Genomic DNA, 25,295 nt, shown 5'->3' with positions numbered 1-25,295 from the left:
ACACACACACATACACACACCCTGCCCGCTCCTCCTGACGTAACACAACATCCCTTTTCTACAAACCCAACGACCGCCGCACGCCGTCGCGGACCTTTTGTTCGTACTCGGTGCGGCGCTCGCGCCACATCTTGGCGGCCTCGACGTTGGCCGGGCTCTCGTCGTTGGGCTCGGCGAGCATGCTCATGACGGAAATGAGGATCTTCTCGACGGACTGGATGGGGGACCAGCGCTCCGAAGCGTGCTCGTAGTGGTTGGGGTCGTCGCCGGGCGGGTGGAGGATGGAGATGCAGACGAGGCCGCTGGGGTAGACTGGGAGGGTGCTGTCAGCTGTCGATTCCGCAACCAGATTGCCCTGTGCTTGAAGCGAGGGGGAAAGGGGGCGTTGGGCCCGGGAGAGACATACTGTTCGGGTGCCACATGTCGACGAGGAACTTCATGGTCGGCGGGGCGAGAGGGTAGTCCTTGGGGAACTTCAGCTCGGCGGGGAAGACGCCGCCCTCGAAGGGGGTACCCTCGGGACCCTGGATCAGGGCCTCCCAGTGCAGGAGATCATCCTCGGATACGGGGCCCGCGGTGATGCCCTCGGGCGGATTGTTCGTCAGGGCGCGGTACTCCTGGAGGAGGCGGCGGTGGGCGGTGGACTGAGCCATGACGCGGGCAGGAGTTCGGAGGCCGGGGGTATATCGAGGCGCGGATGGTTCGGGGACGGAGGTTTGGCGGAACGGCACAGATTGTGCGATGGAGGAATGCAAGGGTCGGAGGGGTTTTGTTCGAATCGGCTGTGTTGTTGTACGTGGTCGGCTGTTGACACCGTTTGACTTACACACGGTGGGTGTTGGGATGGACGTGGAGCGAGTGTCGGTGCGGCAGTCGGCAGTGGTGGTCATAGTGGTGGAAGGTTAGCGGGGGTGGGGGGCGCGGATGAACCGCGCAGCTGTCATCGCTTGCTGCACAACTGCGGCCAATTCGCCGAGGTTTTGCCCGCCACGCGCAGTGGGCTCGGAGCTTGGGTCGGGGGGCACCGCAGCATTTTTGGGAGCTCTGTCCATCTGCCGACCTCACCCGTCCTCGACCATCCCGGGCGAACATCACGAACTTTTTTTTTCTCGTAGTCGAGACACGAACGAGGGGACGCAACCCCCCCCGTACTCCGACACAATGCCTCCGCGACTTCCATTGAGGCCAATTGCCGGCCGTGCGGCGTCGTCGCTGTCCCTGGCAAAGCAAACGAATGCTTCCTCGCGCGCTGCAACCTGCTTGTTTTGCTCGCTGTCGACAGCTCCGGCTCCCTCGCGATCCACCACCGCCAGCCGGGCGCACGCCGCCGCCGCCGCCGCCGCCAGAAAGGCATTGAGACAACGTCGATTCCAATCCACCGACTCGGCACCGCTCGAGGATGCAACACCCGAGAACCCCCGCGCCGAGCTCGTCGACACGCTGCTGGAGCTGCAGAAGCATGCCGTCAACCATGTCAACCTCTCCCGCCTGCAGCTCGCACTCCAGGGCTTACGGCAGGAGCCCGGCCAGGAGGCGATTCGCGTCGCCATCCTTGCGCTCGCCAACGTCGCGGAACCGGGCAAGGCCGCGAAGGACCTGCTGAGGCTCATCCTCGCGGATCCGCTGAGCGACGAGGCGGAGTGGGAAAGGGAGCTGGCGCAGCACAACCCCGCGCACCCGCTGGTTGTGCGGATCGGACAAGAGCACGGCAGGGCGGGAGAGGATGCCGCGCCGAAGGTGACGATATCCAAGACGAACCTGCTGCACGAGCTGGACGTGTCTTCGCCGGCCCTCAATGGGCATGGTATTGAGCTGTTGCTGATGGAGGTGAACCCTTTCACCGCAGCGCCGAGCGAGGCGACGCAGGTGCAGGACATTGAGGAGTCCGTTCTGGTGCCTACGGTGGACATCCCATCAAACACGGGGCGGTACACGCCGATCACGACGCCGGTGCACAAGGCTTTGGTTGTTTCCGAGGGGGTCATGGGCGCGGCGTCAGTGGCATCGCTGCCGCTGGTTGAGTATCGCGACACGGTACTCGCGGCTGTGGATCTGCCGGAGTATCCCGTTGAAAAGGATGCGCAGGTGCCGTTCCAGCCGGTCGATGTTTTGGTGGGCGTCAAGGGGCTTGAGCTCATCCGCCAAAACATCGGCAACGCGATGGAGTACGAGCGCTCTTGGTACAAGAGCAACGTGCCTGCTGTTATCCAGTGGCTAAAGTCTGGCGTACAAAACGACGAGGGCCAGATCACCAAACCGGCCGTGCGCCTGCTCATCGCCTCTCTGCTGCGCAACACGTTGGCGGAGATTGAAGCCGAGGAGACGCGCTTGCTGTCCGGACGCCTGTCGACAGAGGCCGCATCTTCTGGCCTCGCTGTCATGAACGAGAGGCTGGCTCAGTGGTCGCAGTTCGCGCACGAGGAGCTGCAGCAACAGCTCGATCTCGCGTTCGCAGGAAAGAGATGGCGCAAGCTGGGATGGTGGAAGCTGTTCTGGAGAGTCGACGATGTGGGCGCGCTTACGACGGACATGCTCAACCAGCGCTTCCTCCCGGGTGCCGAGAGGGAACTCATTTACCTCGCCGGCCGTGTTGCCGAGTCCGGTGTCGCCAATGCCATTGAGCCGCCGGCGTACTCTCAACCGACGTCGGAGCTGCAAAAGTCGCTGCCGGAATCAAGCACAATCGCCAAAGCTGTAACGCAGAAGCCAAAGTGGCCGACGCACATCTCCTTTACACGTCGCTACCTACATGAAGAAACCGTTCCCGCCCTGCAAGCCCTTGCGCAGAAACTCGTTCTCCAGGCCTCCAGCACCTCCGCCCTGACTAGTGCGCTGGCGGGCCTGCTGTACGTCTCACAGTACGCCTCCTCGGTCTACGAAGCAGGCGCCGTCGCGGCCCTCGGTATCATGTGGAGCTTGCGCAGGCTGCAGACGAAGTGGGAGACGGCGCGGTCCTACTGGGAGGGTGAGGTGCGGGAGGAAGGCCGCAAGGCGGTTAGGGGTGTCGAGCAGAGCGTTGCTGATGCGCTGGACGGTTCGCGCGAGGGAGCCCCCATCGAAGGCGCGGAGGAGCTGCGCAAGGCTAAGGAGCTTGTGGAGAAGGCCGAGGACGCACTGAAGCGCTTAAAGTAAAAAGAGGCGAGAAGAGTGGTTCCTCTGTCATGTTGTACCATCACCTGTATAATGTATGAAAAGATGTCACCATAGACATACACGCAAGACTTCGATACCAAAACACACACAGAAGGAGACGAAAGTTTGGGCGCCGAGAGGGCGTTTGCATTCTATTTGCGGTCTTGTGTCAGCTTTCATGCCCATCGATGTCAGCTGGTCCATCTGCTGAGCTTGGCTGCACCGTCTGCAAGTGAGGCCTACCCTGGCGACCGCCACGAGTTGCATATGGACATCTGCTGCTAAATCGCCGGGTTCCCAATGGCAGAGCATCGTGGTATCATGCCACCCCTATCTTCTTTGATCTTCCGCCATGCCGCAGTTTTGACTTCCCAGAACTCTCAAGAAACCTTTAAACGCCAGGAACTTTTTTTTCCCAGGAGCTATGCTGGAAGCTCCGGTTCCAATCCCCCCATTCGAGAAAATCCACCCGCCAATCCTTCTCTCTCTCTCCGTCGTGGTAGATCTGCATGATATGCGCGCGCGCGATCTTTCCGGCCGTCTGGTTCGCGATAAAAGTGGTGCCTTGTGATTTTGTCTCTCGTACAGTCGCCTCTCGTGCGCGTGTGCGTCTCACGTCCGAGCCGATGAAGAAGGACGATCCTAGCGTCCGCCGCGACCGCTGGCGCGGGCCCTGCTGACGGTAGCGCGACCGCGGGCCATGCCGACACCGCGGCCACGAACGTTGCGGGAGCGGAACATGGGGGCGTTGCGTAGCATGTCCGGGACGATGAAGAAGCGTACGTGGGAGCCGCGGATGTAGACCTGGTCGAGGTGGGAGACGCGGCCGTCGCGGGCGGTGACGGTGATGTCCTTGAGCTGGACGTTCATGTTGTCTTCGGCTGTGAGCGGGAGAGTGGAGAGTGGTTAGCTAGATGTTTCTACATGAGAGGCTAAAGACCAGAGAAAGAAAGGGGAAGGAAGTGCAGGGCAGAGTGTACCTTCAAGAAGCTTGCCGCGGTAGGTTTGGCCGGAGGTGATCTCGAGAGTGACGATGTGGCCCTGCGCGCGCATGGGTTAGCTATTGCTTCCTTAGGGTCTTGGGAGGGGTACCTGAGCCTCATTGAGGAGCTTGATTGGGATACCGATCGTGGACGTCATATTTGCGGCTTTTGGGGGTGGTTTCGAGGTTAAGCTATCGTGGGGTTGCGGATGGGGGGCAGGCAAGCAGCTTGTCGCGATCGCGGGTCGCCTTGTTTGGGATGATGAAAAGTGAAGGCAGCAGCAGTAGATGGTAGCTGGAGGTTTATGTTTTTCCGCCCCGGAGGTACGTAGTTTGGAATTGGCCTCACCGTGTTCGGGACAAGGTTCACCGAAAGCTTCGATGGGTGGGTGGGGCCGAAACTGGGGGTGACTTCTAGTTTGGGGTTTGGCTTTGGGGTTTGGCTCTAGAGGCTGCCTCTGGGGTTGCTTTTTCGGAGAATTGCCAATTGATTCCAAAGCTTGACGCCCAAACGACATTAAGTTATGTTATGCATACCATGCGATAGCTTTCTTGTTACTGCCTCTGGTTTTTGAAGTCGGTACGATTATTAAAGCATCGTCGTGTACCTTGATCAATCGGACAGTGTGCCGGCGGCTACCTCGACCTCAGATCAAGATGTGACTCTGAGACTTCAAAATAATGCCTCGACACCCGGCTAGAGGGTCTTGGTGGGCATCACTGTAGTGCAAATGTATATTGTATTTGCTTGTTTGGCCACTGCAGTAATCGAATCTACCCTGATTCGACCCGACAGCTTGGTTTCAAAGTCGAGTTGTGGTGCAAGATGATTATGCCAAGGTTGCAGTAAGAGGATAATAGTTGGATAAACTTTTAACACAGAGTTGGGCAGCGTTACCACATACACATATCTCTACATGTCCTTGGTGTTGCAAAGGTTTGTCTGGCTGGTTCGTCCCTTTGGTCATCTGATTCCAGCACTGCCCCGGACGCGTGGTTGCGCAAGTCGCTCGCCCTGCGGCCTGTGTCCGTCCTTCGATCCGAGAGCACTCGCAGTAACAACTTTGGCACAGCCTATGAATGAGTAAGCGGTACGCGGTGGCGAAACAATCGATCAACAGTCTAGATCGAGGAGTGGCGTTCTCGATTTGCGAGTCATCGACAGCTGCGTTTCGAATTTGGTCGGGCTCTGGCAAGATGAACGCATTTCGACGGGTTGTCAAAGCCAAGCAACAATCGCCTATGTACCGCATCAGAAGCGCATTGTGGTTGGCCTATCCAATAGCGCTATACGTGGGTCGCAAGACCTCGGGTTTTTGACAGGTGGGTTTCTCGGTAACGATTTCCAGGATGGGACGAGCGCAAAATTGCCGAGTCCGTGGGACCACAAGCCTTGGAACTTTTCTTGTATATGGAATCGCGATTAAGCCACGCGGATAGGACGCAACTGTGGGGTCCCCTGCCGCGCCGTCTTATGTTGGGCGGACCTGTTCGGTCGGGAGCTAACAAGGACCCGAACTCCTCACGGACGAGTTCCCGTCCGATTCCCACTCGGGTCGCCCCTGAGCTCGAGATCGCCGACAACACAAAGCTATCATGCAAAGTGAGGAGACGTCTAAATTCAAATAACATGTCTCTTCACTCACTTGAGACCACCAACATCACAACGCACTATAGCTTTTGACATTCAACATGGGTTTCAAGGTCATAATTGTCGGCGGCAGTGTCGCTGGCCTGTCACTGGCCAACATGCTCGAGAGACTCAACATCGACTATACCCTCCTAGAGGCGTATCCCGAGATTGCACCACAGGTCGGCGCGAGCATTGGTCTGTTGCCCAACGGTTTCCGAATCCTCGATCAGATTGGATGCTTCGAACCGATTCGAGAGATTGCTGGAGACTACCACCTCAAGTCGACCTTTCGTGGACAAGATGGCAAGGCTAACACCGAGCCGAGCAACGCCGCTGTTCACCATTTGGAACGTCGGTATGTGGCTTTCCAGACAAGGATCTGTATTGCGGACAGAATAAGCAGATGACGGCGTGGCTAACAATCAAGCAGAACTGGATATCCTTCCATTTTTATTGACAGACAAATGCTCCTTCAAGTCCTCTACGATAACTTGAAGCAAAAAGACAAGGTTCTTCCGGAGAAGAGAGTGAACAAAATCGAGCTTATCAACGGTGGCGTACTTGTTCACACAAAGGACGGTTCTGTCTTTGAGGGAGACATTGTGGTCGGAGCAGATGGCATTCACAGCACCGTAAGAGAGGAAATGTGGCGTATTGGTCATGAAGAGAGTCCCGGATACTTTCCCAAAGACGAAGCCTCTAGTAAGTCGCCATGTCCCCATTTTCTGTCCCCATTTTTTCTGTCCTCTCTGGAGGGACGAGAATAAGGCGTATTGCAAGAACACTACATCCTGTTCACCCGACTTCTTTACTTACGCGCCATCTGCAGGAGTACCTGTTGCCACAAGATGCATCTTCGGCATTTCCAAGCGGCCTTCGAAACTGACTGCCGGCACCCAGCAGATGTGCCATAACATCGGATGGAGTTATCTCATAGTCGGCGCGCCTGGCAACCGAACCTACTGGTTTCTTTTTGAGGGCGTTGGAGAGACCAAATACGGCAAAGACATTCCTAGGTACACCAAGGATGACTTGGAAAAGCTTGCTATGAAGCATTTGGACGATAAAGTCTTTGAAGACGTAACTTTTGGGGACGTTTACAAGAACCGCATCATGGCTACGCTGGTCCCCTTGGAGGAGTACGTCTTCGAGAAGTGGCATTACAAGAGAATCGTCTGCATCGGAGACGCCAGTCATAAGGTAAGTACAAAACGCATACAGTATCCCGGTGCCAACACTAACCATGATCTTGAATGCAGATCGACCCAATCTCGGGCCAGGGAGGAAATGGGGCAATTGAAGCGGCTGCAATTCTCACCAATGCCCTTACCGACATGCTGGAGAAGAACCCCAAGAGCCAGTCTCCCGAGGTCGTCGAACATGCATTGGCTCAAGTCCAAGCCAACCGTCACGCGAGAGCCAAGAAATTGGTGTCGGAGGGTCACCAGCTTCAGCAGATTCTGACCGGCAGGTCCCCAATCTCTAAGCCGGTCCTCAAATACTTGATCCCGATCCTGAAAGAGGATGGGTTCGTTGGCACAGCGTTGCCCATCTGCAAAGCAAGCCACCACGTCCTCAAGCTTCCGATGCCGAAGCGGTCCCGTATTGTTCCCTTTGATGATGAGCTTCCCGCAAGGCCTCTCAACAACAAGACCGTCTCCAGGGTTGCCACGCTATTGGCTTTTGGCTCCATGGCAGCGATCCTCAGCAAGTCTGGGGGACTCACGCATCTCTCTACGCTACTAAACAGCTTCCAATCCCAGGCCAAATTGCTATCCACTGGGGCATCCGGTATCAGTTTGGCTCAAGGATTCTCCGGCCTGCCCAGCGTCGTTTCTGCGAGCAACCTGATCCAGGATGTACAGTTCAGAGCGAACCTGTTTTCTGCCCTCGCCATTTCGCTTGCGGAGGGCCATCGGATCGGCAACAGGCTGTCTATCCTTCTTTGGTACGTGATCGTATTCTCCATCTTCTATCATAGCTTGATCTAGGGTTGACCTGACAACTTTCCTAGGCCGTCTCTTACTGGCGTTGCCTTCACAGCCTTTGGCGCCAAGGCTACAATGCCTCTATTCGGTCTCGGACTAGTCCTTCGAGGCTCCAACACCCTGGACGGAAGATATGTCCCAGTTGACTCTGCAAGATCGATCTTGCCTTCAGTCATTGCCGGCTACGCAATCCCCACGATCCTCGCCGCCCTGCCGGTTCAGAACCAGCAGCTCCGACAGGCCGCCAACCTGGTCGCATCAACCGCACCACTCTACTGCACCGCTCTCGTAATTGGCATCTCGTCTGTCATCCATAAAGTCCGCAACACGATCCAGCCCCCGAAAGATAAGGGCGAGGTCAAGTTTGACGAGCAGGAGGACTTCGTGGCCATGTACCAGCAGAAGGATGTGGTTCCCCTGAAGTTCACCTACGCGTTTGCCGCGGGAATCTGTGCCACAGTCCACATCATCAGCACCATCTACGCCAAGTCCGGCTCCAATGCTACTAGCATCGTAACAGGAGGCAACGCCTTGTTCGGCTTGGCTTCTGTTGTCCAAACCCTTTACTTAGCCTGGACCATGCGCTCTGAGGGTTTCGTCACCACGAAGCATGCTATCATGGGAGGGTTGGGCTCTGTCGCCAGTAGCCTCCTCATTGGGCCTGGCGCAGCGCTTTCAGGCTTCTTCTATTGGCGCGAACACGTTATGTCGAGCTTGGCTAAATGAACATTTCATTTTGTACTTTCATATGTATTTCATTGTAGATTTCTTTTGTGCACAGCATGTGGTGTTTAGACTGTAGGTATTAACATAGAGATTTTGTAGAATCACATATGGACATTTGAAAAAACTTTACCGGTTGCCGAACAAGGGTCATATTAGCCAACGGAAGTCAATGTGGCCTAACCTTATGCAATGATTCCACAAGCAGTGCGGTACAGCAGCGTCGACTGGACCGTCGCCACCGTTTTTTGTGGTTTGACGCCTGCAAAATATCATTCACCATGGAGGTTTTCATCCAACATTTCATCACCGATAAGCAGCACGTTCGGGCCTGAAACGTCGCTGGTGGACGGCTTTGTCAACTCAATTGGCTAGAATATTGCTACATATTTGACCTTGACTCAGTGTATCATCCCTCAACTGATCTTGATTCTTGATGCTCCTAGGATGAAACCGACGGCTAAATCGCCTGCCGAGATGTAGGTGCCGTCAATTGAAGCCAAAGCCGTCAGCTTGAGACCCGGACCATGCTTCTCGCAACCGTGTCTCACAAGCTCTTTCTGCCAGCAAACTTGACCATGCGGTTCATGATCATTGATTGCTCTTGCAGCCTTGCTAGAGGCTTCTGTCTAATGCTGCCTCAAAAATCAAAGTTGTTACCGGCGCCTGCTAACAAGAACTCTAGAGCTGATGGAAGTGGCAGCATGCCCATATCTTCTGCATCGCCGAGGTCCAACCCGTCTCCCACAAACTCAGCACTGAAGAATTGGCCGGCTTGAGACTCCTCCACTGTAAGCTCCCCCAGATACTGCCCTTCCTGGCTCCTTGAATGTCCTTGATTAGGTGTTGTGTGAGTCATATACGTCGGCCCCGAGCTAAGTGGCCGTCCTGAATTGTCTCTGCCCGCTAAAGACGACGATCCAGCGAGGTCACTATTATCGTATCTGAGCAGATCTGGAGGCAGTGAAGCCCTGGCGTTGCCGGTTTGGCGAGCGGCATCATCTATTTCAGTGCTTGCATCATTGCCCAAATAGTTCGGGCGGTTCGTTTGAGAATGACAGCGGCCTCGTAAACGCCGTGGTTCGAAAAGATTCAAGAGACTTTGTGCGTAAAGCCACTGGCTTTTCATGGAATGCAAGGTTTGAATCATGGATTCAGAGTGACGTTTGGATTTTGCCGCCACGATGGGATTGCATGAGTGCATCTGAGTCGATGTGTGCACCAAAGCCGTGAAGAGCATATGGATGCTGGGAAGCCATAGCTCAGAAAGCATATCTCTTTTGCGGAGAGACTCGAAGATGGTGCTGATAGTAGCTGCTGAATCAGAGCAGATGCTCAAGTCGGTGCCCGCTTCTGTCGCAGATTGGTCCGGAGCCGGGCGGGGTGACGGTCGATGGAGCAGGATGAGGAAGTTGTTGTAGGTGAGATGGAATATTGACTGCCATATGTCCGGCTCTCTTTGAGATATTTGAAGTCTCTCTGGCAGGTTCGTGACTAATTCAGCAAGGGCTGTATCGGCTTCTCTCGTTGCTTTGGCACGGTCATCTGCTGTAGACCGTAAAGCAACTCGCTTTCTCATCGCTTTGGAGAATATAATGCATAGACGAGTGTGCTGAATGATAAATGTGGTTTCTGCCTCCGGCGTATCCTTTAGATGATGCTCTTCGATTATTGGGACGTCGGATTCGTCCAAGTTGCTGCATGCCCTGGGATTAGTACATCTGTATGGGAGTGGAGTGATACCACATGACAACTTGACAGCAAACATACATGGCTTGAGGTCGACCATGAGCCATCGACACCAACACATCGAACTGATAGAGAGTCCACCATAGCCTCGTCCAAAGAAGCTTGTCCATGATGTTCAGACTGGACGGTGTTGCATCCCGGTGCATGCCCATGCCAAAGGCCGTCCGGGCGGCGCTTCCTACCCAGTACCATGAATTGGAAACAACGTCTTCAAGATCATCGCACTGCCAAGTCAGCAGAAGAGCGGCTTGTAAGTATGTTTCGCGGTGTTGCTCGAAGCGACAGTCGAACAGAGCCTTCGCCCGCTTGAAGAAAACTGCCTTTAACGCTTTAAGGTCTTCTCTCTGGGGAGATAGGACATGTGCTCCAACAAGTAAGATGGAATTCAGTAGGAGTAACGATAAAGGTCTGGACCGAACCGAGTCTGAGCTGGTGTCGACATTATTGTACTTCTTCATAAAATGGTCTTCGTCAACAATAGGTATGCCTCGGTTAACACGAACGAAGTACGCCTGGACAAGGTCATCCGCCAGCGCCTTCGTAGGTAGTTCTAATGCCTCCGGAGGCACCGACGACATTCTCGGAGCCAGAGGATGACTTCCAAAATGCAGCACATTCTGATCTGGTCGGTGAGACCGCTGTCGGACTAGGTAGTTCAAATTGGAAAATTCGGTCCCAATGAAGTAAAGCCGGCCGCTGGGCAGTATCTCTTGAGTTCCTATCTCCTCTCTATCGAGAAAGTCGGCCAAGTTACGCGTTGCGAGCTCAGTTGCGTAGTGAGTCTGCGCTGCAAAGTCGGTTGTTGAGTTTGGCCGAGGGCCCGAGTCCCCAGCGACGTTTATCCATGGGCTGGCTGCACTCGCAGCTATAGGCGTCGTTGTAGGCCGAGCGCTGTCTGTTGCGCGAGGTTGCAGTCGGACATTAGGGCTGTGTGAGGTCCTGGCTGAGGACGACCTGGTTTTCTTTTTCTCGAAAATTTGACAGTCGGCAACGTTGTTTGCTTGACATTTGGAGCATGGCGTTCCCTTTGTCAGAATGTCGCAACGAATTTTTCTCTGATGACAGGTCACGCAGGCCCTTCCATCTGTGAATCAACAAATGAAAGAGAGTCGGTCAGAAAGGCTCCTTGGATGAGGAAGGGGACATGGCGCGGAAGGCCGAGCATCAGGGAGGCACCGTACTGGTTCTTCCTTTCTTCGGCGCAACGCGGGAGGGCGATGATGCCGAGAACGCCCTATCGCGCCCTACTGCTGACATGACTCCAGTCTGCTTACGAGTTGCGGTCACGAGCAATTACCGAGACGAGTGCGCCACAACGAATGATAGAGCTCTTGCCTGACGCATGGTTTCGTTAAAGATCGATGGCTGATGGGGAGAGGATGCAAAAGAGTGTAAGTCGGAAGTTGAGGTGGATCGGATAAAAACCGAAAGACAGGGAGCTCGGAAGTTATGCGAGCTACCACAAGCGATGTCGGCGAAATGGCCAATTAGGAGCACTTATTGAGCGCTTACATAAGGCAAGATTATCCTCTCCGAAATGGCATAGTTTCCGAGTAGCAGCAAGCAGTCATGCCCTCGGTCAAATTGACCAATAGCGGTGAGAGACCGGAATGAGCAAGCTGCCCTAGAGACTGGCGGAACTTCGAGTGCACAAGAAAATGTAACTAACTACGTAAAACGTCAGAGTACGTCGAGGATTTTTTTTATATACATAAAGTCTAGCCATGAACAAGGACACAGATATCAAGACATATAAGGGGGAGCGCGCTGGTGGAGGGCGGATCCCAAGGTGTCACTTCTCGTCGAAGGATTTTAAACAACATCCACGATACAGCCGGAAACATTGACATTGTGAAACGAGTCATTTAATGGATAAGATGAAAGCACATTCATTTGAGGGCCCAGGCGGCATTACTGTCTTGACCAAAAACGAAACATTGACGGACGTGGAGAAAAGCGGCGATACATCGGACAATTCATCTTATATCGAGGCGGGAAAGAACTTGGTAGATGCTACCAACCTATCACCGGTATGTTTTAGCTGAACCCAAGTAAGAGATGGGATAGAAAAGCTACTTCTGATCTTCTCAACTTGATGCTAACTCGAATGCCCAGATGCGCAAGCTGCACATTGTTGTCGCCGGATTTACGTGCACTTTCAATGGCAACCTCGGTTCATCAATGCCGTCAGGTGCTCTTGACGCCATTAGCGAGGAATTCGGGGTATCCAGCCGTGTCCACCTTATCCTTCTCAATTCGCTCTTCATGTGCGGATACGTTCTCGGTCCTTTGCTTTTTGGGCCACTAAGCGAGTACGTTGGGAGACGTCCGGTGCTTATTGGGACGTATTTGGGATATTTCATTTTCATTCTCGCTTGCTCAGGCGCTCCTAACTACTCGGCACTGCTCGTCTTCCGTCTGCTTTCTGGCATTAATGCGGCTGCGCCGACGACCGTCATTGGCGGGCTCTATGCCGATATTCTCGACAACCCAGCTGTCAGAGGAAACGCCATGGCGGTATACATGTCGGTCACAACTGTCGGTCCCCTCATCGGACCGATTGTTTCGGGCTTCTCGTCTCCGGTTTCGTGGCGCTGGCCGTTCTGGATTGCTGGAATCATTGCCGCCTGCGGATTGCCCCTTGTGCTTATACTCCCTGAGACGTACGCGCCCGTTCTTCACAATAAGGCTGCAAAGAAACAAATGAAGAGGAATAACGACATGGAGGGAAAGCAGCAACAACACCTCAAGCTGAAGCCCTTCGAAGTCCGGAAGATCTTCCTTCGGCCCATGAAGCTTCTTTTTACCGAACCGATTCTTCTATTTACTTCCGCGTACCTCACACTTGCCTACGCCGTGTTTTATCTCCTGTTCCAAGCGTATCCAGTCATTTTTCAGGGCTTCTACGATTTATCGCCGGGAATGGCTGGTCTTGCATTTCTTCCAGGTAAGATACTGGTGCCATGTCGTATTATCACACTTGAAAGTTCTTGATTAACATCATTTCGGCAGTGGTTCTTGGTGTCTTCTTGGCTCTTGCTACGTTTTGGACATGGACCTGGTACCATGATCGTCAAAGCAAAGCAGGCGCGAAATGGGCCCAAAAGCCTATCAACCGTAGATTGCCTCTGGCATGTATGGCTGCTCCTCTGTAAGGTTCCTTCAATATGAGCACAAGGAGAATACTAGTAATGTTGCTAACATTTTCTCTACTAGAATGGTGATTGCGCTATTCTGGCTCGGATGGACCGTATGGCCGTCGACATCTCCTGTCGTGCCCATGCTCAGCGGAGTCCTCTTCGGATGGGGGTTTAATTTGCTCTTCATGGGGATGATCAACTACTTGACAGATGTCTTCCGACAATACTCTGCATCAGCGCATGCGGCCGCCAGCATGACGCGCTCGATTGGTGCAATTCTACTGCCTCTTGCGGCTAGCAGCATGTACGCTAATTTAGGTGTTCACTGGGCACCTTCAGTCCTTGGGTTCATTGCCTTGGGGATGGGCGTGATTCCCTTTTTCTTCGTCAAGTTTGGAGACCGCCTCGCAAGAAGTAGCAAGACGGCGCGGGAAGCCTTTGATATTGAGGACTGAGACGACGTTATGATGGTATAGAAGAATGATGTAGAAGTCAATAGATATGATACCCAAAATGCATGTACTTACTTGAACACTCACAAGGGCATGTCCTTCCAGAAAATATTTGGTATGTTGGAGATCAGCGCTTAATTTCAAGAAGCACACAGATGATGGGATGATGCGTAATCTTGAAAGAAAAGAACATGAGTTCTACATAACGGAAGTCACTGTTCGTAAGATATCAGAAATAATAGATAAAAATTGCAAGCGAGATTGAGAGTGCACCGCATTGAAGCTCCGTCGGTACGGCGGCCAGTGGGTCCACCAAAACCCGAACCTCGGACTTCTTGGCATTGCCGAGGTGCGAGCTCCAGGCCCGGGTACCATGCGGAAGAGGTAAGCAATGCGGCAGATACCCCACGGAGAACCAAAAAAGAATGCAGGTCAAATGAGAGCTATTGAGCTGTGTAGTTGTCGTGAGGAATACTCTTCCTTAGGCCACAATACAATGTTTCTTCCCACCTTTCAACATCTATCAGGAGGTTGGGCTGGCTTATTAGCAACACACGAGAGGAGCCAATCAGCTCCACGGGAGTAACATCCATTCAGTAGGTGCAGCAGCGTCGAGATTTGTCGGCCGAGAATGGTCAGGCCAACGGATGATGCCCTACAGCTCGTGACAAAGCCGGCCGAGTATCTCCAACGCACTTCCCAAAGGGGAATGGCCATCCCCTGCAGATTTGTTCTAGTAAACATGTGGCTTCAGGACAACTCTAAGACACATGAATCGATGAATCATAGACTTCAGCCCTGAACCATCATAATACAGATCAGAACTCGACTCGATTCCTCAAGGTCGATAAACATAACGCCTTTTAGCCTTTGAGACTTATCAGTGTATAATAGGGCATTGCGAAACAAGGGACAGGAATAGATTCCCAAAGCTGAAGTCATATGTTAGACTTGGTATTTCAGCTGCCGCGAGCGTGGCTGCATGTTAAATTAACACTTGTCAAGGCCCGGCTCTGCAGCCGTGCTAGACCCCACACACTCGCGTCGTCAAGAGATGAACGCCTACAAGGATTCAGCTTGACGACTTGTTCCAAACCCTGTTCTTCGATCGGCAGTTTGGTATCCGCACTGGACAGATCGTTCTGTCATGGCCAAGCCTCACATGCCTGTCATGCCCTGATCTCTGCTTCTGCAGCTGTCCCGTTTGTTATTATAACGGACCACCATGCCATACCAAGCAGTCTCGGCGTGTCTAAACTGAACACATCGGCTTCCAATCTTCAATCTGTCCGCCACGGCCTAATCTTCGTATCGCTATTAGGCGAAGTCAAGACGCTAGAAAATATGAGCGAACAAAGAGGTAAGCAAACCCGTTATGGCTTCTGGAAACTCCGGTGCCAGTCACTGACATTCCAATGACAGGCATTTTTGGCTACACTGATCCCAACTTCCCCAACCCGGGAGGTGAATGGGATACGCCAGTAATCATCTACGGCTACACACCTTCGTTCGTCCTCGCTGTCATCGCCGATGTATTCTTCTTCCTCCTTCTTCTTGTCCATACATGGCAGGTGGTGCGCTATCGCAGCTGGTATTTTATCACCGTCCCCATTGGCCTCTTTTTCGAGATCGTCGGTTACGTCGCGCGCTCCCTCTCAGCTAAAGCGAACCCGTATAACCTCATCTACTTCATCCTCAACTACTTCTTCATCGTCACTGCCCCCGTCTTCCTTGCTGCTGGAATCTACACCATCCTCTCGGCCTTGATTAACCGCCTTGGTCGACAGTACTCGCCGCTTCCACCCAAATTTATTTTGTGGTTCTTCATCACCTCAGATGTCATTGCGACTATCACTCAAATCGCCGGCGCTGCATTGATTGGGGTCAAGCAGTCACGCAGGGAGGACCCAACGACTGCAAACAATATCCTGCTTGGCGGATTAGCCTACCAGGTTTTCTCCATCGGATGCTTCGTCATGACCACGTCGATTTTCCTCTTCAAAGCCAGACATGCGATCAAGGAGCACAGCCTTACGACCTTCATTGCGGCGTTTGCCACGGCTACATTGCTCGTCTACCTGCGTACTTGCTTCCGCCTTGCGGAGACTGCCGAGGGTCTTGGAGGGAAGCTTTACTCCAATGAGACTTTCTTTGGCGTTCTCGAGTTTGCGCCAGTTGTACTGGCTGTCATCTTGCTCTCTGTTTGGCATCCTGGCAGATGCGTGGCTAGGAAAGCCTCTGGAGGCATAGGTGATGTTGAGAAGTCAAGGGTCTGCAGCAATGAGTCTGTTCAGAAGTAAAAGTTAGGGAGTGACGCAAATAGGCTGTGCTGTGTTTCTCGACGGGTAGGTCGCAGATGGCCATTCTTTATTATCTCGCTCTCTGTAGAGATCTAATCGTAATCTATGTTCGCCGAATCATCTTCTCCGGGTATCAACGACCGCCCATAGTCGCTTCTCCAAATCGGTCCCCTCCTCTGTCGTGACATGCCCAAAGACACCGAATCCAGGCATGATTTTGGGTTTTTGCTCCAAAAAACGTTGACGCGCTCTGATGGTCCACTCCACCAGCTTCATCAGGTCGTAACTTTGAGAAAGCCGCCTCTCCATGGCTCGTCGAGCCCTTAAGCTAGATGGGCACGGCAGCTTAGTGATAGCCTTTTCCACGTCCCTGGCAACAATCACAGACCCATTAGGAACATCGTCCAAGTCTCTGCACAGTGGGTAGCTCTTCAAGACCTTAAGCATGGTTTCAAACGCGAGCACAAGAAAGCCCTCGAGCCATTCCTTAGCGGCGTCCCTTCCACCTTCCTCCACAAGTCCCTCGATCCCGAACAAGACACGCTTATGCTTCCTAAACGTGACGTTGTCGAGTTCGGTATCGTAAGTGAAGCCGGGAATGCTGTGAAGTACTGCTCGCAAGGGGTGTTGTATACGGTATATGGCGTGGGACTGCTGTATCGAGGCAGCGGATGCATCATCGCCGACGAGGAGACGGTCCAGCTCAATCGACAGCTTGGAATCATTGACCCTGTTCTTCCACTTCTTGGACGTCTTTTTTCCGATGCCGCCCCGGGCCATATGTAACGAATTGAGAGTTGCCGGGCTTGGGGGTTCATTGACACCGTTGCGAGCAACCCATCTGGCTTCGCGCGCGTTTTGCTGCATCTTCCTCGCTCTTGCTTGCTCGTACAGTTGAATCGGGGTAGCTGGGGAAGGTAAATGGTCGATCGGTTTGGTCTCTTTGGTATCATTTGCCTGAGATGTGGCTGAGCCACTATGTAAGACATGTGAACCTTGGCTGACAGTAGCGCTGATGGGAACATGATTGTGTTCAACTTGCATCTGGGCGTCTTCTGAATGATTGACGGAAGGGTCCATTTGGGGCGTGGTGCTGTCTTGATTTTACAGTCACCCTCAAATTGAGAAGAGCTATGCCCATCCGGATGTCATGGACAGTGATTCAGGGCGACTGAGTTGTAAAGAGAAAAACGCGCCCCCCAGAAGAGGCCCGTTGGCTTCGAAGGCGGTCGTACAGGAAAAAGGCGCGACCCTTGCAATTGTTGACCCAAGGAATGGTTACGTGCCAATCAGATCAAAGTTATTAGGGAGCCATCATCGGCAGAAGGGCGTGGAGTGTTAACGAAGGCGGCGTTGAGATAAACATACTACTCGAAGGTTTCAGTCACATCGGAGAAAAGTCAGATTTAAGCTTGCGGGTAGGGCTGCGGGGATTTGTGGATCCCAGGCGCGAAGTCTCCACGTGTGAGGGAAGGAGGATCTAAGATATCTAGTACATGGCAAGGTCCGAATCAGCGTGAGACTGACACTGTGTGTTGGTAATGGTTTAGGAGCATTTAATTGAACTTGAAGCTACATTTTTCTTATTCCAAAACATGCGTGGAACAGCGTATGTACTAACTATCATGCAACCAGGAACACATCGACACATAGAACCGCTTCTAGGGTACTAATGCTGGTATTGAGAGGAAACTGAACTCCCGCATACTTCGTGCCACTCGTAAGATGCAAAGACTTGCCCTACCGGACAAACATCAGATTTGTTGCCTGTTGAGAAATATCTGCTGAGCGGTGGGCACCACGATAAGACTGGAGGTGTTGTCCAAATAATACCAGCGGTCGTATTTCTCTGGCTTCGGTGCCGCAGATTCAAATCTGCTCTTGGCCGGAATAGCGAACTTTTCCGTCGTCGAACTCTTGTCGATGAAGCTTTTGTTGACGTCTGAGCGGGAGGTCTGGTTGTAGTTGATCTCATTCGAGTCAACTTTACCTCCAATAAGCTCCGCCCATGTCTTATGACTTTCCTCGATAACGCTCTGCGTGTAGGTTACGTTCTGGTACCAGTCACCGACGATATCAATAACTGCATTTCCTCGGGCTACTTTGTAATGCTGCGTACCGGTCAGCAGAGGAAATATAGACGAGAAAGTAGTTCGGCAGAACTCACGGTCCACCAATCGCGGAAAGTTTTGATAGTTCCTGGGCGGTATTTCTCGACATCTTCGTACGCTTCAAGTAGAGTCAGTATCTGAAATATTTCAATTTGGCCATCCTTTCTCCACTCACAATCTATAAGTGGTGCAAGCGGGTCATTAACATCAATCGCGAGGATCTTCCAGTCCGTCTCATTATCCTAGTTATGAACAGTATTAGCGAAAGTTGCGCCCATTTATAATGATGAGGACTCACATCAGCTAGGGCAAGACCGCCGAGAATTTTGACCTGCTTGACTTGGCCAACGTAACCACGACTAGACAGCATGTCAGTTATGCCGCAAGGTCCAAGTCTTGTACATACTCCTTACTCTTGACCGATGTCAAATAAATCCACGGGGTCGTTATCTCCAATCAAGCCGGTGAAGCTGTGCTTGTAATTGGGACTCTCCCAAGTTTGTGGAATTGATCCATAGATGAATGGGTATGATTTGTGAGGCCAAACGCTTTCGACGAATCTGGGGGCATCGTTCAACGAGTCGTGGACAACAGGGTCTGATGGGAAGTTAGCTAGCTTTAATCAGGGTGCATCTTATTTATTCACTGGCTCCAGACTTACTCAACGGCTCATCTCTTTTTAGCTCAATTTTACCGTCTTGCCAGCGAGGTATCTCCACGACTAAATTCACAACCTGCTTGTTATCCTCGTTGGGCCAAGCAGGAACGTCATGCCAGAACGAAATAGGATCTCCATCCTTTTCGAGCCAAATTCTCCAGTCCTGTCGTTAGTGTGAGTAATGTCCAGGTGCGGAAGGGAGTCGGATGAGTCGCTTACTTTGGTGTTACGGGCTCCTACTTCTCTCAAACTCAGCGCGCTGTAGTTGAAACCCCGAGGACCCACGGCCGCAGCGTTGCCTAAAACTGACAACGCAACAAAGGGAACCAAGGTACGCTTTAGACCCATAATCAGTGTATTGATGGTGTTCAGTTGTTGGACGTGACAGATGAAATTCGTTGGGATAAAGAAGTGTAACAAAACGCGGCACGCAGTTGATGTATTTTTGTATGCGGTTTGTGGCGAATACACCGCCATGGCCCACGTCAAAATACGCCTTGGCAGGGTAATGGGGCTGAGAAAAGGGTGCGAGGTGGCGGGGTCGCGCGGGAATTAACTGTGAGAAATTCGACCTCAACTTTGGATGAATGCTGCTCATGGGGATTTGTGCATTGAGGTTCAAGGATCCTCGGTGCTACGGTTGATGAGTTGGTGCGGGGTGTCGTCTGGGCAAGCCAAGGATGCAGGGTTCACAAATCCAGACCAATGACACTGAAATACTACGCACGTGGAAACATCATATTTGTTACCGGTACTGGGAAAAGGAGAACTTATTTTCAGCATAGAATTGGCGAAAAGCATGAAACGGGGCTGATAGGAGGCTGGGGCAGAATTTGCAAAATGGCACCCGATTCCGGCCTATGCATCGTGATCCGTGACCAGATGCCCATTTAAGACAGAGGATCGCGTTGAAGATCCCTGAGAGCGTGTTGCCCGACGTCTCTGTCGCAACTCGTCTAATTGAAATCTCACGTCATCCCGCGCGGTATCCTTCAGAAACCAACCGGCGACAACGGAGAATCAGCCCCCGCGCGCCAGCAAGTCGCTCAACAACGATGCTATTGGACACTTCACACCAACATGTAGAGAAAATCCTTCGATAATGCAAGGTATGACAGATTATCGTGATAGCTTCGTCATGGCCTTACAGAGACCCTGGGCTTGTGAGATGATTTCTAAGCTCTCACCTCGTCCTTACTTTGTCCGCCGCGGAGACCGCACGGCGGAGTCTAAAATGAAGCCTAACCGAGAAATGCGGTTCTCCCACTGTAACTAGAAATGCAAAGAAGTTCTATCGAAGGAAGCATGGCGCAGATTATATAAAGAGGTTCAAAGATGCCTATGTTGTGTTCAATCCCATCCTGTCTCATCTCAGCTCAATTCAAATCGATCCAATATTCACGACCACACATCAATCGCTACAAGCTTGGACTCTCAAACATCTTCATCAACATGTTATTCTCGCAGTTTCTCACTTCTACCTTGGCTACTTTCCTGCTTTCTTTGATTGACCAGGCCGTTTCCAGTTCGGTGTCTGCCAGAGCACCTAAGTTACAACTCCTTTACCAACTCAATCTCACTCTCGGAGATGCTCTATCGTTTGGTCCTGGTCCGAAAGGGACACGATTGTCTTTCCCCATTACTGGCGGAAAATTCTCTGGACCACAATTGTCCGGCAAGTGAACTTTTGAATGACATTTGGAGTTCTATAAATCAGAAACTGACACGAAGCTTTAGGCAAAGTTCTGAACGTGGGAGCCGACTTGGGTCTTATGGACAACAAAGGGACCTTCTTTGCCGACGCGTACTATCAATTCCAGACGAATGACGATGCCAATATTTTAGTCCATGCTGATGGGCCAGGTGTGCAGGACGGCCCGCATCCTGTGACACGCATCACACTGGAGACCGGAAGTGAGGATTATTACTGGTTAAATAATATCGTCGTGGTGGGGGAGTCAACCCCTGGGGATGGCTTTGTCGCTATCAATGCCTGGCAGGTTATCCCGACCGCTTGAACCTGTTCAAAGGTGAAAAGTGACGGGGGCAGAGATTCAAGATTGAAGTCGCCATCACCATTAGCTCTCTGGTTGGAACAATCAAGCGATCCAAGCGCGTTGGGGAAGTTCAATCACAGGAAAAACGGCGCTGTTCCTGCTGAGGCGTCAATAATTGAGTTTGAGAGTAATCTGGCATATATGTATTTTTATTTAAAGAAACCATTTCTTTGCCGCTTCTTCCGACTTAAGTGGGCCAATGGAAGTTCTAAAGCTGGACATGAGGCCGTACTGCTTTGGGAAGCGAGTATCAGACCACGCCATAACCTGCGAGCAAGATATAATCTTAAGCCCTCTTCGCCGTTCACCGAACTGGATGGAATCAAAGCCGAGTTTCCAATCCTTTTTAAGGAGTGAATAGCAATTATTACCTCAAAGTAGTTGGTGTGTATTGTAGAAGAAAATCCAGAAGCCATATTCAAAAGATCTCCTAAATGATGCCCAAACCTGACCTATGTCATTGATAACTGAATTTGAAAGTCATCAGTATCGATCATAAACTGATGCAAATGGCTGTAAGGGCTTCCACGACAGTTGACAACGAGGAGTTTATCATGGAAGACTAAATCGCATAATTTGCAGTGAGACGACCCAAGTCATGACGTCAATGCTTGAATATGACGTCGTTATATTAGACTACGAACTGCACTAACATATTGTAAAGCCGTGATGGATAACTCAAAACGCTGCTCAAATAATTCAAGATCCCAGATTTCCATGACCTTCAAGGATTTTAGGTAGTTCCAAGACATTGTGATTCGTTATTTTGGCCTTCGCAAATCAAGCTGGACAGCAAACCAAGAGTAGTCAACCCCTAGTTATCGTTTGAAGACCCTTGCATTCAAAATCCTCACTTAGACCTCTATTAATTGTACAGGAGCCTTGGCCGAAGGCTCCCATTCGGAGGCTATGGATCAACTAATTGTTGACGAGAGAGAAGGTAGATCCCTATCGATGCAACTTTTGCAAATCGCCATTAAGCCTTTCAAACCCTCTCTGGTTTCGCCCAGTAGAGTACCCCCAGATGCCGAACGTTTAACTGTGCCAACGAAAACCTGGCAACGGTGCCATGTCACTGAGAGAAAATTTGATGGGATTTGGCTGTACGACTTAACGCAGAACCATACGGATCAGTCATCGGGGTTCTCGAAGAAGCAGTGCCACCGACGGATCTTGTATTTTGCAGAAGGAGGATGGCATATGCCTCCGAGCAAAGATCATTGGGCCTTTTGCACCGAGTTGGTCCGGCGAATGGACAGCACTAAGATCACGATTGTATCCTGCCCTCTGGCACCGAAACACCCTGTCTCGATCGCTTTCCCTCACATTGAAAGGGTGTACAAGCATCTTCTACTAGAGTCAACAAAAGCTAGTGAGAACGTCATTGTTGCAGGCGACAGCTCTGGGGGCAACATTGCGCTGTGTATGGTGGCTTGGGCGCTGAAGAGCCAGAACGACGAGATTTTCAAGCCTCCCGTTGCTGTTTTGGCAATCTGCCCGACTACGGATCTTCGACTGACCTGCCAAAAATCAAACAAGTTGAAAAAGTGGACCCTGTCCATAACATTGAATTCGTCAAATCCACGGCAAGAGCCTGGTGTCCTGGGCTACCAAGCCCGAAACTCAACGATTTAAGACCCTTGAAGTCGAAGGGTAACGATCAACACACTGAGTGGAGCTTTCAAGACCCCCCGAGTGTCCCCAATTCATGCAGACCTTACCCCCTTTGTGTAACATAATATTAGCGTGCATGGGGTGACGGCATCCTACGACATTCTAGAACAGGAGGCCGTTGCATTTCGCGATAAGTGCAGGGAGCATGGTGTCTCTGGTCAGTGGCTTGCATGGGACAGTCAGATGCATTGCTTCCCTCTGACTTTCAAATACGGACTTAAAAAAGGCAAAGAGGGCTTAGATTGAATTTTGAGGGTGATCGAAAAGCACCGAGAGACTTAATTAATTAGTGTTGGAAGCCCCGCCTGGCTGGTACATAGGAGCTGAAAGAATGTCGAGTAAGAACAAAAGACAAAAGAACTTTTATTGACTGTTCGACATAAGAAACGATTCGATTTCATCTTTGCACCAAAAATAACTTTAATGACGCTAATCCCTATTAGGACGAGTACCTTCCCGATGAAGCTGTTATCAGATACATGAAAACGAAGTAAAGCATCTCAAAGCCAGATTTTAGCAAAAGGATCAAACGTCGTCAGATATCGTTAATCTCATGAGTGACCTTACGATGTCATTAGTACGTTGTTGGTGACTAGCCTCCTGAGTAGGCTTCTTATTCCCCAGCACATTGATAGACCAAAGACTAGTGCCTCCCGGCCATCCGACGGCTCTTTTTGCTTCCCTCATTACTCGATAAATTGGGGTTTCGTCGCATAGATCTTAAAAGAGCCTGATGGAAAGTTAGTCATTGGTACAGAAACTCAAGCTCAGGTATACTTCCCTGCCCACTCATTCAAGTCAGTTACTCCAAGTGATTTTGCCTGCTCCTTGGCTTCACTAGCTGTAAGGTAATCCTCCTTCAGTTTACCACATGTGTAAGCTTTTCCCTTGCAATTTGAGTGCTTTTCTGCCATTGCGCGGGGTTCTTTCTCTTTTACCTTAAGATTGTCGGTTGTCCCACAACAGGACGTTTGGTCACCCAAAGCAGTGAAATACACGTTTAAGTCACTGTTGCTATCCACGATTAGGATATCTGGAAGAGAATTAGTTAAAATTCTTGGTGCTTTTTGGGAATGATGGACCTACTGTCAAACCCGGCATCCCTGAGAAACGCGTCATACTCCACAACTTGGCTAGCTCCCGCAACGCACCCAACATAGAGGGCCACGTTCTTCTTGATCCCCTCAGTAAACTCCTTGCGCGCCAATATGTCGCTAATGGCAACTCGGCCCCCGGGTTTCAGCAAGCGATAAATCTCATGAAAAACTCTGTTCTTCTCTGCTGCAGGGACGAGGTTGATGACACAATTACTCATGATACAGTCGGCGACTTTGTCAGGCAAAGGGATTGACGTGATAGGGCCCTCTATAAACTTGACATTCTTGCAGCCGGCTTTCTCTGCATTCTTCTTGGCCTTATCAATCATATTCTGTAGGTTTGGAGTCATCAATACTTGAGAAACCCTGTTTGATCATCACTGCTTACTCTGTTCATGTCAATACCAATGGCCTCGCCAGCGAGCCCGACCCGCTTTGCTGCCGAGAAAACATCGAAGCCAGCACCTGAACCCAGATCGATTACAGTTTCGCCCTAGACGGGGTTAGTCTATTGATTGATATTAAGGACAAGGATGACAACTTCTCTCAGTTTCGCAAGAGCGTGTGGATTTCCACAGCTCAGCCCCAGATTAGCATCTTCCGGTACGCCTGCAAGCTCGTCTTCCGTGTACCCAAAAGCTTTGGCGACGGCCTTCTCATATTGCCCAGTGCTGCTCCTGACAACTGAGCCGTAACGCTTATGGACATTGTCATAGATACTGTCAGACTCCATTATGAGCTGTTTTGAGGAGGGGTGGCTATGAAACTGATACTAATTTCTCCCGTTTTCAACCCTGGTTCCTAGTTAACTTTCCGAATGGGAATTGGGGATGTCCCTAATTACATACCCCGCACTGGCCACCAACGTCTTCCATTGCACAGGATCTAACCTATGAAAATGAAGCAGTGACATTCACGATTGGGAATCACGTTCAGCATTTGAGGGGAGTCTAGGGATCACAGTTGAATTCACGAGTTCAATACATGTAATCATTTCGAGTGACATTTCCAAAATTCATATGACACTGAAGAAGCTCATCCGTTGTAAAAGAATATTATTACGGACTGACACAAGACAACCAAGTTGTTGACGTAGGTGATTCTAGTTGCAAGCGTGCAGACATTCGTGCAATGCCGATCCCTCCTATTTGAGCTGCCTAATACCTAGGTTGCTTCAAAGCATCAGCTGCACATCGTGAGTGCCACAGCAAATTCTCCTTCGCTGTGAAAGCTTCCATATAAAAGTTTTCATCAGTGTCTTGCCGCTGAGAATGTACAGCTCAGGCGAACGGAACAGATGTTACTAGGGGGTGTACTGTGCTCCAACAGGTTCAAGAAATCTGAGTAGGACCATCTGTGGAAAACATGCAGGGATTCGGCAGGGATGGGAGATTGGTATCTCGGCAACCCTCAACATCTATCCCATGGGGCTTATTAGCGTGCGGGTTTGGTGAACGAAGATGTATGTATTATACTACACAACATCCACAAGCACATGATTGTCTCGTAACACAGTATCCAAATGATTAAAATTACATTTTGCTTTTTGCGTTTTGCGTTTGGTACCAGCCTATTCTATGTGTCGAAGACTTGAAGCAC

General features: G+C 51.3%; 10 protein-coding genes across 10 annotated transcripts; 5 read left to right on the top strand and 5 right to left on the bottom strand.

The window, feature by feature from the left end:
- Nucleotides 1-58: 58 nt before the first annotated feature.
- ColSpa_01286 (ubiquitin-conjugating enzyme E2) lies at nt 59-653 on the bottom strand (the record flags this gene model as incomplete). Its single annotated transcript, XM_049267498.1, has 2 exons — nt 59-312; nt 407-653. 2 exons carry the CDS (start codon nt 651-653, stop codon nt 59-61), a joined length of 501 nt encoding a protein of 166 aa, XP_049123455.1.
- Nucleotides 654-1,161: 508 nt separating this feature from the next.
- Nucleotides 1,162-3,132, top strand: ColSpa_01285 (uncharacterized protein; the record flags this gene model as incomplete). Its single annotated transcript, XM_049267497.1, has 1 exon — nt 1,162-3,132. The coding sequence occupies one exon, from the start codon at nt 1,162-1,164 to the stop codon at nt 3,130-3,132; it is 1,971 nt and encodes a 656-aa protein (XP_049123454.1).
- A 642-nt stretch (nt 3,133-3,774) lies between these two features.
- ColSpa_01284 (small nuclear ribonucleoprotein-associated protein B) lies at nt 3,775-4,185 on the bottom strand (the record flags this gene model as incomplete). Its single annotated transcript, XM_049267496.1, has 2 exons — nt 3,775-4,013; nt 4,113-4,185. 2 exons carry the CDS (start codon nt 4,183-4,185, stop codon nt 3,775-3,777), a joined length of 312 nt encoding a protein of 103 aa, XP_049123453.1.
- A 1,621-nt stretch (nt 4,186-5,806) lies between these two features.
- Nucleotides 5,807-8,461, top strand: ColSpa_01283 (FAD-dependent monooxygenase andE; the record flags this gene model as incomplete). Its single annotated transcript, XM_049267495.1, has 5 exons — nt 5,807-6,102; nt 6,208-6,449; nt 6,577-6,947; nt 7,007-7,695; nt 7,762-8,461. The coding sequence occupies 5 exons, from the start codon at nt 5,807-5,809 to the stop codon at nt 8,459-8,461; spliced, it is 2,298 nt and encodes a 765-aa protein (XP_049123452.1).
- A 2,890-nt stretch (nt 8,462-11,351) lies between these two features.
- ColSpa_01282 (uncharacterized protein) lies at nt 11,352-11,546 on the top strand (the record flags this gene model as incomplete). The annotated part of the gene is made up of 1 exon (XM_049267494.1): nt 11,352-11,546. The coding sequence occupies one exon, from the start codon at nt 11,352-11,354 to the stop codon at nt 11,544-11,546; it is 195 nt and encodes a 64-aa protein (XP_049123451.1).
- Nucleotides 11,547-12,322: 776 nt separating this feature from the next.
- ColSpa_01281 (putative transporter) lies at nt 12,323-13,802 on the top strand (the record flags this gene model as incomplete). The annotated part of the gene is made up of 3 exons (XM_049267493.1): nt 12,323-13,154; nt 13,220-13,358; nt 13,424-13,802. The coding sequence occupies 3 exons, from the start codon at nt 12,323-12,325 to the stop codon at nt 13,800-13,802; spliced, it is 1,350 nt and encodes a 449-aa protein (XP_049123450.1).
- A 1,341-nt stretch (nt 13,803-15,143) lies between these two features.
- Nucleotides 15,144-16,099, top strand: ColSpa_01280 (sphingoid long-chain base transporter RSB1; the record flags this gene model as incomplete). The annotated part of the gene is made up of 2 exons (XM_049267492.1): nt 15,144-15,159; nt 15,222-16,099. The coding sequence occupies 2 exons, from the start codon at nt 15,144-15,146 to the stop codon at nt 16,097-16,099; spliced, it is 894 nt and encodes a 297-aa protein (XP_049123449.1).
- Nucleotides 16,100-16,216: 117 nt separating this feature from the next.
- On the bottom strand, nt 16,217-16,879 carry ColSpa_01279 (uncharacterized protein; the record flags this gene model as incomplete). Its single annotated transcript, XM_049267491.1, has 1 exon — nt 16,217-16,879. The coding sequence occupies one exon, from the start codon at nt 16,877-16,879 to the stop codon at nt 16,217-16,219; it is 663 nt and encodes a 220-aa protein (XP_049123448.1).
- Nucleotides 16,880-17,853: 974 nt separating this feature from the next.
- ColSpa_01278 (inorganic pyrophosphatase) lies at nt 17,854-19,216 on the bottom strand (the record flags this gene model as incomplete). Its single annotated transcript, XM_049267490.1, has 7 exons — nt 17,854-18,210; nt 18,267-18,328; nt 18,386-18,452; nt 18,509-18,569; nt 18,624-18,807; nt 18,872-19,031; nt 19,088-19,216. The coding sequence occupies 7 exons, from the start codon at nt 19,214-19,216 to the stop codon at nt 17,854-17,856; spliced, it is 1,020 nt and encodes a 339-aa protein (XP_049123447.1).
- A 4,431-nt stretch (nt 19,217-23,647) lies between these two features.
- ColSpa_01277 (arsenite methyltransferase) lies at nt 23,648-24,429 on the bottom strand (the record flags this gene model as incomplete). The annotated part of the gene is made up of 3 exons (XM_049267489.1): nt 23,648-24,028; nt 24,085-24,189; nt 24,226-24,429. The coding sequence occupies 3 exons, from the start codon at nt 24,427-24,429 to the stop codon at nt 23,648-23,650; spliced, it is 690 nt and encodes a 229-aa protein (XP_049123446.1).
- Between the last annotated feature and the right edge of the window lie 866 nt (nt 24,430-25,295).

This window comes from Colletotrichum spaethianum (assembly GCF_022836535.1).
Source record: "Colletotrichum spaethianum MAFF 239500 DNA, contig02, whole genome shotgun sequence".
Classification (NCBI taxonomy): Eukaryota; Fungi; Ascomycota; class Sordariomycetes; order Glomerellales; family Glomerellaceae; genus Colletotrichum; species Colletotrichum spaethianum.
Note: the sequence above shows the minus strand (reverse complement) of the source record. Positions and strands in the feature narration are given on the sequence as shown.